Genomic DNA, 13,784 nt, shown 5'->3' on the forward strand with positions numbered 1-13,784 from the left:
GATAGTTTTAAAAACTCATAGATTTATCAAAATCTAATTTATCTTAATTTTTAATTAAATAAATTATATAAAAAACAAATATTTTATTCTTTTTTAATTTTTATAACCATATCTTTTTTTTTTCAATTCTTTTAACCATATCTTTTTTTTTTCAATTCTTTTAACCATATCTTTAAAATCTCGATGGTTGGTATATTTACATGTGAATATATATATATATATCACAATCGACTATGACTTTCAGTATATTTACAAATTACTATAAGTATTATTTAGTGGCGGATTTTTTGCCTAGTGGTGGCACATTCAAGGTAGATTAAAGATTCGTAAAGTCGTGGGACATGTTTTTAGCTTAATTCTACTGTTTCGAGGATTTTTAAAGTTTTTTAGTTGATTTCGAGAAATTATGATAAAAACCTTCATTTTAAAGAAAATATAAATGAGAAATTATGGTACATTGTAAGTAAGGATTTGTTTGTTTACTAGTTAATAGTTTTATTAAAAGACAACATCTGAACTGTTAATAGATGAATCTTGTTTGGTAAAAAAAAATCTGTCTGTTAATGGTTATAAAACCCTCTTAATAATTTTGTATCTTAAGTCTCAACCATTCAGCGCCCTAATTTCGTTGTAAATAATTACCAAACAATTATATTTCATTTTGCACTATATCATGAGAGCTTATTAATTATTTCGACCATTTAATAATTATGTACCAAACCATTCAACAACTATCAAACAAACCATAAACCATGAAAGTATGTGGTCTGCACATGTTCACTTGTAAATATACTTTACAATAAATAGTTGAGCATGGGTTATTAACTTAAATACATATAATCACAAGTATTTAACACTCAAAACTAAAAATAAACAACTTTTCATTATGAAATTAATAAATATTTTTATTTAAATATAAAAACTTTATTTATTAAAAAATGATAACAACTTGTAATTTGTTTAAAGAGAGTGGGTCCAACATGCAATCCATGTCGATATGCACCCACAATCTAACACGTGTACACTTCTATGTCTTTTTTTTTATCTTATTTGGCGCAGCATGGAACAGAACAAGAACTCACTGTCCCATGTTTGGTGCGACATGGGACATGGACAAGAACTGGGATAAGGTGGGACAACATGGGACAAAAGAGATTTTTTCTTGTTCCACCAAAATAGGTGGAACAAGATAGGACAAGAATGAGACAGAAACTAAAATATTATTAATCTACCATAGTTTGATATATAACTTTAATATGGTATTTGTTTTAATGGTCATCACCGCTAGTTTCGGCCGCCGCCGCCACTACCGGCGGTCACCGACGGCTACCTCCACCTCCTCTTCCACTACAACAACATCCTCCACCGCCTCCACAACCACTGTCCACCAAGTCCATTGCCACATTTACTATAGTCGACCACCGATCACCACCGTCCATTGCCACCACTACTACCACTGTTCGCCACCTTCAACTCCTCCTCTACTGCAACAATCTCCTCCACGACCACCATTCATTGCCACTTCACCTCCACCATAACCACCACCACCACCACTATCTTCACTACATCAACCACAACTACCTCCTCCACCATTATCAACCGCCACCACCATCACAATCTACCATCTTCATGTTTTCTATAACCACCGTCGTCCACCAAGCACCATTGCATCTACCTCCATAACCATTGTCGGCCATCGACCACCACCCGCCCGTTGCCACTACTACCGTCGGCCACCACCACCTCCACCATAACCAAAATCACCTCCACCACCACCACTACTACCATCAATTATATCAAATTTTTCATTCAAATTTGGTACAAATATGAAAATTATGTACAAATATTTATTCTTTAATTATTTAATTTATTTGTGTTAATTATAACTATTATATAATATTTAAAATCATCAAATAACTTTTGAAGGTAACTTGTATAGTTATGTCCCGTCCAGTCCAGTCCAGTCCTAGTCGTACCAAACACCAGACATACTCCTGTTATGTTTAGTCATGTCTCGTCCTACCCTCTTGTCCTGTCCAATTATGTATGTGTACCAAACGCTACCGTAGGTATCAATCCACATTTTAATGTTCTTTTAGAAATACGAGTTGAAGATGGTCTTAGACTTCAATAATATTTACACGTTCGTTCCCCAATATGTCCTTAGGTTATCCAAATATGGGGAAAACAGAAAAAATTGGAACTCGTGTTTGTGTCTCTATCGCATGGCTGCTTCTTCAACATTGGGTTTTGAATTTGGTTCGTAGAGGTTTTGTGTGTGAGAACCCATCAAAAATATAACATTTTAGAGAGCTAGCGGGATCAAATCCATTTAACTTTCATTTGATATCTAATAATATTTAGTAATCAAAACTTTTTTAGGGCATATATTTGTTAGCAGCTTATTGAGTTTAATGAGACTCACAATTTATTTGGTCAGTTATACATGATTGTTTCATAGTAGGTTAATGATATAGAAAGTAGTTTATTTAGTAAGTTTCAAAAGAGGTGCTTTATGCAGAAAGCCGAGTTTTTTATATCCAAAACTGACCTCCGAGTTAGAAGCACACTCCTATATATGAAAAAAATCTTTCAAAACAAAAATCATACAGTACTTGATGGAAAATCAAACAAACAACCCTTTTGTGGAGTACAAAATCGACTTTCATACATTACTTTTGATTTTCGATTGAGGGTTTCACCTTTTAATTTTTTTTTATTTAGGTTTATAGGTTTTAACTTGATGTGTTATGGAAAAAATAATGAAAGCATAAATGTTATAATAAAAATGTCACAACATCAATATATCACTTGTGGACAGCGAAATGACATAAAAACGTGCAAACTCATATTATGTTATCAAAAATTCATTTAAAAGGTTACTCATTGTCATAACAGGTAAATTTTTTAAAGTACAATTTCCTAAACCCTAAACCCTTTTCATCTTACATAAATAAATAAAATGATACACTTTTTGAACTGAAATTAAAATATAAAATGTTTTTTTTTGGATTAGGATAGACGAATTTGCAGATAGGTATTGGATAAAATCGGATAAAAAATTAAAAATATTCAATGCTTAATTTATTTAAATCTACCAACGAGACTTCTTAATAGTGTGATTTACAAAAAAAAAAATATGTATTATGTATTTTTAGTTAAAGTTGTCACTAATAATAAGGGATATAAAATGAAAAATAAATGATAGGAAAGACAAAAATGAAAAAAGATAAACCATGGGGACGAAAAGTGTAATTTACTCTATGATCTCAAAAAAATAAATAACTAATTAACTGTTTTAACTAGAGTTAGTCAGAAAGATCAAAAGTGAAACAAAATGACAACCATAGTGATCAAAGTATAAACGAAAAACCAAACTTGATAGTAACCGACAACTACAAGGACCAAAAATGTAATTTACTCATATAATTATTTGCATATTAATTCTCTTTATTATGTGTTTTTAGGGGACATAATGGAAAATACCGTTTATAAATTAATGATACGTTTGGCAAACTAACAGATAAATTAGTTGTTAGCTAATAAGTTAATCGTTAGTTAATGGAAAAACTGATAAACTAGTCTATCTCAAGTATAATTAGCTGAAATGACAGTCCATCCTTTTAACATCACCCTTTCCTAACTTGACACAGATAGTCCCACAATTCACTTTCTTATCTCGTTTCGATCCCAAACTTGAGACATTACTTACAACTTATTGCTGGTCAACCGATGCAACCCATTTCAAATCGTCCTAAAATTACTCAAACTTAAGTCGAAACGAATATATTCTAATCCAAATTTGGTTCCATCATTCTGTAACTCATATGATTTACCAGTATTACCAACTATAATAGAAACTTAACTGAATACCCGTTCATAATATTTTTTAAGAGCGTTTGAATTATATGATTTATGAATTATAATTAAATATTATACTCGAGAACGCATTGTTTTTTCTTCCCTTTGTTTTCCCTTCCTTTCTTTCATTAGAAAAGACTCGAAAACACGACATTAAAGCGGATAAAGAGCCTTTCTTTGAAAATGGTTGAAATGTCGAACATCATATTAATGAAATCCTACTCAAATAATTGTACGGACACCTTTGAAAAACATTTAACTTTTTAACCCTTCTTTTTCCTCTTCTATTCTAGAACATTTGATTAGAAAAAAAAAAATAACGTCGATCTACTCCAAAATAATTGTTAAAAATAACCTAAAAGATCTTTAAATCTGAACTTTTGGGTAAAATTTGATTATCTGCATTCTAAACTAGTTTCCACATGGAACCCGTCTCTAAGAACAGTAAGAGGCTTTTTTTTACTCACTTAGCGGCTGAGACTAGAAGTCCTACGTTCGTTTTGTATTTGAGCAAAGTCGTCATACACATTTGCCAATTGAGTTATACGCTAAATCCCTTAAGTCGGAATTACTAAAGTTAGAAGATGTAGAGCATTTAAATTTTTTATATAAATATGAGTAATGTTTTAACATATATATATATATATATATATATATATATATATATATATATATATAGAGATTGGACAATTGTAGTGTCTAGTTAATGTTGTGGGACTCAAACATACCCCCACAAAACAGATGTTAAATACAATCCCTTGAACAAAAACTCCGCTTATAACAGAGATGCCCCCTCGAGTGTGTTGGGTCCCTAGACATCTATTATAATATCATAGTGGAACCATTAAATGAAATTCCTACAACTTTTTCAAAAATAGCGTCACAGTAAATGTGGACATTAGAAGTCATGATCATAATTAAATTCCACAAACGCAAGTCACGGGTGCACGAAGACTTTTTTAACAAGTGTCGTTTAATAATTCTTATGTACTTTGAAAAGTTATCAAACCGATTAAAATAATAAAACTTAAAGCAACAAACAAGACGTAAGGTCAAAAATTATTATTTTCTTGGAAATGTGTGTTTTTATTTTGTAATGATTAATAAACAGAATTATCAGTTAATTCCATACTAAAAAACAACTCGGTAACAATCAAACGAACACTCATGTTCTTGAAGGGTCAATTTTACAGCCTTTTGATTCATCTTAAATCTGCACAAATTCAGTAAAAATCTTGGGTCCATTATTGCATACATGTGTTTACGTATATAATATTGTGTTGTATCGATATATCTGTATTTATATTTATTTATACGGGTCATGATTATAATTAATATGGTTATATGTGTATTAAAGTTTATAAGTGTCGTATTTAAATAGCCAATATCATTTAAACGGGAGATGATATCCTCAGTGAAAGGTTCACTGGTGTGTATATATATATATATATATATATATATGGTATTATCCCGTATACACATTCATAATAAGCGTACATGTAATCCTGATGGTATGATTGGTATCGAATACGAATATTCTAAAAAAATCGTTTTTGAAATAAAATGTTTATTGAGGTACTAAATATGGAAATACTGTATATTTTAGGGACTAAAAGTGCAATATGCTAAAATACACACATAAACGAGCCCACGTAACCCTCATCCCACATGTCCACTTGAGCACGCTCTGAATTTTAGAAATAAAAATAAATTATACAAAATACCACAGCCATGTAATTATACAAATAATGACGTCAAAAAATACTTGACGGGACCCACTGGTTACGTCACTTTGGCACACTTGGCTCCTTTCTAGTCCTCCACAGATATGGGGGTCTCACCATAATTAATATTTAATATTAAATATTAATAATTAGGTTTGTTTTATTATTGATATACTGAAGATCATAAATTCGTATGGTATTAAGTTTTGTTTTCTCTAATATCGTGTATCAATTAAATTGGTATATATAATTTTATATTTAACAAGTATTGATTTTTTTCGTTTGGTACATGTTGGTATTGTTTTTGTATCAACATCAAGTTAATATAAAAACTTGTCATTTTGTTCAAATTTTGAGTTTTCAGGTAACACATGTAATATTTACGGGATTTTAATTGCAAATAATAAAAATTGTAAACATTTAAGTATTCAAACAAAGTAGTTAGAGTTATGATGTTTAATATTCGATATAGAAAAGTGCCAAAAATAATAAATAATTAAACAAGTCAGTACCATTGTACTATTGTGATATATGACTCTTAATGCATCTATCAACCAAGTTTGCGTATTTGATAAGATACTATCAGTCAACTGTAATTGATACCAATTTGATTGATATACCTCTAGTAAATAGTCATGCAAATACTTGACTCGGGTTTTTAAAAATTTCTCAAATAATCTAACATTTTCGTGCAATCATATCAAATATTTTCCGTTTTATCCATACATATGCTTAACGAATGATTTAGTTGTTTTATGGTAATATCATGATTAGATTTGGTACAAATAACATTAATAAAAAAAATATTGTTTTTCACCTTTTCTAATAAATGGTATATTTTTAAAACTTTATTTTATATATATATATATATATATATATATATATAAAGAGAGAGAGAGAGACATGAGAGATCATATGGAAATAAGAGTTAAGATAAGAAGTATAAAAAAAGATATGAAACATTGATCACTTTTAATATCATCACCACCCCATAAATTGTACTTCTCACAAGAATTAATCCAATGCTTCTTATGTGAATGAAAGTTATGGCGAGAAAGATGAGATGAAATCTCTATCTTTGGATCAATCCTAATTGAAGATCAATTCTCGTATCAAACGTAATTCTTCGGGGTGAGATAAAAAGTGATCAAGAATCCAGATCATTTTTTATGCTTCTCACCTGTATGGTTAATATATAAACGAAGCATCATGTGAGAAAAAAAAAACTAACGTAAGAAGCAAAAAAGATTTGAACCATTGATTACTTTTAATCTCCCAAGAATTGCGATCCTTACAAGAATTGGTCCGATGCATTTCATCAGTGTCGATCTTCAATTAAGATTGATTCAATGATCTAGATTTTTCTTACACTTCTCACCATAACTTTTTTTCTCACTGGAACCCAATCATATATAAAATAATTTAGTTTTTCTTTATTTTCTCTGAATATTGAAGGGCCATATAATGCAGGAATAGAGTTATTTACATCAGTACACTTTCAAGAAAGTCTTCCACCACGACCATCATCCATGGATGCTTCTGTTGCTCTACACCGGAGCTCCGACGACTCCCGGAAATCTCCATGGTCCCCGGAGGACGACCTTCTTTTCCGGCAAGATTCACTCCCTTTCAATTCCAACGATTCCGAAGATATGCTACTTTTCGACATACTCGCAGCAGATCTGGCCGATCAATCATCGGAATCCAATTCATCCACCATCGCCGACGAAGTTTCTTCCCAGTCAAAACCCGTCAACCACAAGTCATACCGCGGAGTCAGGCGACGGCCATGGGGGAAGTTCGCGGCGGAGATAAGAGATTCCACCAGAAACGGAGTCCGCGTATGGCTGGGGACGTTTGATAGCGCGGAGGAGGCAGCCATGGCTTACGATGAAGCGGCGTTTTCAATGAGAGGGTCACTGGCGGTGTTGAATTTTCCGGTGGAGAGAGTGAAGGAATCACTGAAGAAGATGAAGTATGGGTTTGAAGAAGGGAGTTCGCCGGTGGTGGTACTCAAGAAACGACACTCTCAGAGGTGTAAAAGGGAAGAGAAAGTGGTCGCTGGCGACGGCGACGGCGAGAAGGTGACGATGGTTTTGGAGGATTTGGGTGCTGATTATTTGGATCAACTATTGAGTTCATCGGAAACTGGTAAGAATACTTCGATGGCTTAAACTTGTTCTGTACGTTGAAATCTTTGTAAATTTGTAGAAATTTCAAGGTCACGTTGGTAATTTTATTGCTTAAGAAATATTTTATATCTATATTTATACTATATTATAAAGTATTTGAAAAAAACTCTTAAAAACCATTATTTATATATGAAGTATTCTATATTGATGCATACTACTTAAAATTCAAAATTACAAGTAAATTATGCATAAGTACAACTTATTAAAGCTTTATGTTTGAATTCGTGTAACTAACTGCGGATAAATATAATCAAATAGAGGATAAACATCATATTTTAAAATATAATAAGGATAATTATCGAGTTCTAAAAGAATCATTATCTTTATAAAAAAATTATTGTTAAGCCAAAAATAAATTACTTCACTATTTGATCTAAATTAAATTATAATAAAAATGAATTAAATAATTTATATAAAAAACAAGAACTTTTAAATAGTTAATTTGATATAAATATCGATATATTTTCAAATTTATTTTTATTTAAAAATATAAACATTATCTTTTTCAAATCCACATAAACCATATTATATCAACAGACAAAAAATAAAACGAAATATTAAAAAAAAAATGTATTTCGCTGCATTGCGCGAGTATCATTCTAGTTATATTATAAAACATTCGACAAAAACTCTTAAAAACCATTTTTTTATGCATGAAGTATTGTTTATTGATGCATGCTACTTAAAATTCAAAATTACAAGTAGTTTTGCGTAACTACAACTTATTAAAGCTTCATTTTTAAATTTGTGTAACTAACTGCAGATAAACATAATCAAATACAAGACAAACATTCGATTTAAATATAAAAAATATAAAATAAAATTAAGATAATCATTGAGAATTAACAGAATGTTTAATTGTTATCTTTATAAAAAAATTATTATTAAATCAAAAATAAATTACTTTGATATCGATTCCAAATTAAATTATAATAAAAAATTGAATCGAAGAAGTTACATCAAGAAAACGAAAACTATTAAATAGTTAATTTGTAAAATAAATCGATATTAATATCAAATTAACTATCAAAGTATAAATATTTGTTTTACAATGTATCTATTAAATATTTAATCGGTTTACCATGTAACAATTTTTACGTGTAATTTTTGTTTTACAAATATAGAAAAAATATTTATATTATGAAACAAATACATATGAGAAAAAACATATTGTAAAATAATTATATGTTAATCAATATCTTAAATTTTAACGTTAAATAAAAAACCATGTAAAATAATATATAATTTCTTCTTTTAAGGTCGACAAAATCTCGTTTTCCTGTCTTTTTCTTTCCAAAAATAGGAAAATTAAGAAAAGAAAAAAAAAGAAACTACGACTTTTCGTATTTGTAAGATAACATAAAAGGTAGAGAATAATCTTGCCCATATCATTTTCCAAATAACATGTACTTAAGAATTATTTATTAAATGTTTATCTGAATAAGTATTTACCAAGTCACATTATTTTATTAAATGAATATGATAAAGACTAAAAATCTTATCCGATAAGAGCGGGACAAGGAACATGAGTCTTACCCGGTAAGTGAAGGTGACGACTCTTACCACGGTAAAAGCTTATCGGGTAAATTATTGCGTACGGTATTGTTTTCGTGGAGTAAAATCTTACCCGATAATTAAGTAATAATGTTGAATTTTACCGGTAAGTAAGTAATAGTGTTGAATTTTACCGGTAAGCACTTATCGGATAAGTTTTTGGTAAATAGACACTTATTTACAATTTTTTTTTTTGGAAAAGTCGATTAAATCTAGTTTTCCCATCTTTTAAGAAATTATGATATTTGTATTTATATATTTAAAATAAAAACAAAAATATCGATAACATCTTTTAATTATTGAAACTATATATCAGTCACGTTTTATTGGTCCAGTAGATATAAATATTTATAAAAAATATAAAACAAAAACAAAATATCATCATAACATCTTTCAATTATTGTTTTATATATCAGTATGGGATGTTTGTTTATCTTTTAATAGTTCCATTAAAAGACATCATTTGAATCATTAAGAGGTGAATTTTGTTTGACAAAAAAAAAATCTGCTTCTTAATGGTTCTAAAACCCTCTGAATGATTTTGTATGTTGCGTCTTCCTTAACCATTCAACACCTTAATTTCATTTTGAATAATTATCAAACAATTATATTTTATTTTGCACTATATTATAAGAGCATTTTAATCATCCTGACCACTTAACCATTTTGTACCAAACCATTCAGCAACTGTCAAACAACCCTTTAGATTCTACTGGTTCAGTTGATATAAATCTTTCTAAAAAAAGTGTATAGGTTAATGATAATTACATGAAAATCTTGAAATTTTTAAAAGGTACAAGTTCTTTTGCCAAATGTATAAACTTTAAAGCTTGCACAACCTCTCACATTTCTCATCTATTGAAAATCAAATCATTTTTAATTTCTAAGTTATACTTTGTACCCCTATAATTAGTTACTTAATTTACTTTAAATCCTTTACTTTTTGATTTTTCATTTTACACTTATATCATGTTAACATAAATAACTGTATAAGAACTAAAATGAATTAAAAATATATTTTTTTTAACAAATTATACCATGATAAATGTCTCATCAATACCTTTAAAATGAATGCAATATTGAATATTTTTTACATTTAATCATACTATTAAAAATCATGAATATATACGAATTGATTTGTTTTATACTTCTTATGTTTTCATTTTCTATTTTATAAACATTTATCATATTAAAAATACATAATTATAGATTAACTAAAATACATTGAAAATGTGTTTTTTTTTTGTTACAAATAATATCGTTATAATTTTGAATGGTTTTGATTTCTTAACTTATATTGTCATACAAAATATTGCACAAATTTTGAGTATGCAAAAGTTTATGATTGTTATTTTGGAACTTACTAAAACTAAATTAAACAAAAAAAAAACAACCCAATATATTTTAGTTGTATGACGATCTGTTCTCTATCTCTTAATTTTTGAAAATGTCAGACCAGTAGACCTTATTGCAAGAACTTGGATTACCTGGTTGGGTTGGTGAAGAAAAAAAAACTTAAACCTGTAATCGACTCGACCGTTCAGCCAAGAGCATCATGTTCTTATATTTACGTACATATATATTGTAAACGTATTTTTTAATTATTCTACAACTGTTGTCTTATTTTTCTTTTTCTAATAGAGCTATATAAATAGTTTTTTTAACGAAAAATATTATTTATATGACTTGATTCCCATTTTATAAAAAAAAAAAAAAGTATTGATAAGTTTAAAGTCAAACGCATGCATTTAAGTATTTACCGTAAATATCATTATGTTTTATTGAGAAACACATTTTTAACATATTCTCATCCTTTGAAGCAATGCTAGCATCTGAGAAAACCATTGACAATAATTACAACTTTAAAATCATAGTAGCAACCAATAACAAAATTCTGAACGTGTATTTATATTCTCCAATTAAAAAACTTTAAAATAAGCCACAGTCATTTTAACCATGATGTCTAGGCCAACTTGCTTGCATCTCGATTAGTCTCAAGAGTCTTGGAAAAATTAGAACCGATGACTATGAGGAAGATCCCCATAAAAACATCGTCTACTAATCATTTTTCACACAATGAAACATCTTTTTCACAACCTTAATATTTATTTGTTTTTTATTCTATCTCACGTTCAATATAAAAATGTAAAATGGATATATATATATATATATATATATATATGGTAAAAACCTATTTGTACTATATATCGATTCAAAATTTACACTCAGCTACATTGTATGGATATACAACTAGCATCCAGATGGACAAAAAAGAGACAAAAATGAAACATGATTGACATTTTATCTTCTCGGCTTTAGATCGAGATGCACACTGCAGTATCGCGTGGATACCTTACTAGTTAAAATAAAATACATCGTTATCGTATTTTTCTCTTTAGGTACATAACTATAAAATAAACCATGAAAGTGATCACTGTATTTATCTTTTCTTTTATCTGAAGATTATTTATGCTTGTCAATCATTTTCTTCCATGATAATGCTATCATTAACGATTCAAAGGGTTCATGGATTTGTTCAAGTGGTTGCGTCTTTGTGTCGTGTAGTATTTACGTATAAGCTCTTCATTCCGTAGCAAAAGAATTTAGCACGTGTTTGGTTCGTTTTAGGGAATGAAAACGTGGATGGCATATGATCCATTATTGAAACACAGAAAGAGGAAAAAAACAAACAACAAGAACTACACAAATCCAATAGGGGTTTGAAGATACAGAGTGAGGTCTATATGTGTCGATTTTCAGATATTTATATATACAAGTCAGTTGTATGTAAATGTTTTGCTACGGAGAAAAGGGTTGATTCTTTGACATTTCGAACTCATAAAAGACAACATCGGGGGGTTGGAATAAAGACTAATTGCCAACCATGACGTTAGAAAACACGTAAACATAAGTCATAACATTTGGAATGAAACAAAATCAGAGAAATGTAAGACGACAAATGACAAAGAAAACACATACCTCTAGTGGTTGTTCAGTGCATAATGACGGAAACGGCCATTTCTATCAACAGTAGTTTCCGTTACACCTAAGGTTGAGAGGAACATAAAATTGAAACGGAAGACTGGGACATGATCACTAAGAGATGGATCGATTGCCAAGAAAAGAAAACGAAGGACGTAAGTGAAAATACAAGTCAACTGACTTACACAAATTTTCTTTAAAATTGATAAAAACACATAAGCCAACTTATTAAACAGAGAATGCTAATCACGACGTATAAACACGTAATTTTGGTTTTATGATTTTACAAAAAAAAAGAAAGATAATTATGTGATTTTGCTGTGAAAATGATATGATAATACTGTGATCAATCGAAAACCAGTGACAATCATCGGCTCTATTTATTCATTATGCGATTTACAGTTTTTTCCTCGTTTTACTTTCGATATTCCTAAAAGATAAAAAATATTTTACTACTCTTTCAATTCTAAAACGACTATAAATACTATCATATTTACGTAAATTTTCTCGTTTAACCGAATCATGATTAAAAAAAAAAACCCAATCCATTGGGCCGATTAGATTGAAATACTCGGCCCACTTAGATTGAAATAAATTAATATTTTTCTAAAATAACAAAATTATTAAATATTTAAAACAAAACACAGAATTCACGACCACTTGTTTGATATGACTTATAAGATTATTTCTAATAGTCTCTCAATAATATTTTTAATTAAAAAAATATGTATTTAACTCTGGCAATTACTTCATTTTAAATATTTTATTATAGTTATATTATTAGAAAATTTATTTAAAAGATTTTATATTATTAAAATATTAAGAGACCGTTTTGCAGTTGCTGAACGGTTTGGTGCAAAATGAATAAGTGGTCAGAATGATTAAGAGACTCTCATGATATAGTACAAAATGAAATATAATTGTTTGATAATTGTTTACAATGAAATTGGGCGATGAATGGTTGAAGTCTTAAAGGAGACCCATGATACAAAATCATTCGTAGGGTTTTAGACCCATTAAGAGACAAACTTTTTATCGTCAAACAAGGTTCACCTCTTAACAATTCAGATGTTGCATCTTAATGGAACTATTAAGAGGTAAACAAATAAACCCTAAATATATTAAATAGCTGAACAAATTTCTAAAATTTTCCATAATTAAAGGTAAAATCATCGTTAATCCATCAATATATATAGGGACCTAATCAAATGAGAACTGTTTTGTTTGTGGTAATCGTGAGATCTAATTTCAACCACAAATCATAGATTAAATTAGGAAACTAATAATTTTAGTAATTTAAACTTAAAATATTAATTAAAGGCATTTTAGGGATTTTATAAAATATCATTTCTCATCTCTCCTCTTTCCTCTCTCCGATGAACCTTATTCCGATGAACCTTATGTGAACACAAGATACACACTGTAATACCTATGAACGATATTCACTATGATAACCAGATATACATACAAA

General features: G+C 29.2%; 1 protein-coding gene across 1 annotated transcript; it reads left to right on the top strand.

Moving 5' to 3' along the window:
- Positions 1–7,114: 7,114 nt before the first annotated feature.
- On the top strand, positions 7,115–7,759 carry LOC112508174 (ethylene-responsive transcription factor 1B-like). Its single transcript, XM_025112956.1, has one exon. It carries the CDS (start codon positions 7,115–7,117, stop codon positions 7,757–7,759), a length of 645 nt encoding a protein of 214 aa, XP_024968724.1.
- The last annotated feature ends 6,025 nt before the right edge of the window (positions 7,760–13,784 follow it).

This window comes from Cynara cardunculus (genome assembly GCF_001531365.2).
Source record: "Cynara cardunculus var. scolymus isolate 2C chromosome LG 2, CcrdV1, whole genome shotgun sequence".
Lineage (NCBI taxonomy): Eukaryota > Viridiplantae > Streptophyta > Magnoliopsida > Asterales > Asteraceae > Cynara > Cynara cardunculus.

Excerpts from the sequence above, each read along its gene's own strand:
- LOC112508174 (XM_025112956.1), top strand. The coding sequence starts at position 7,115 with ATGGATGCTTCTGTTGCTCTACACCGGAGCTCCGACGACTCCCGGAAA.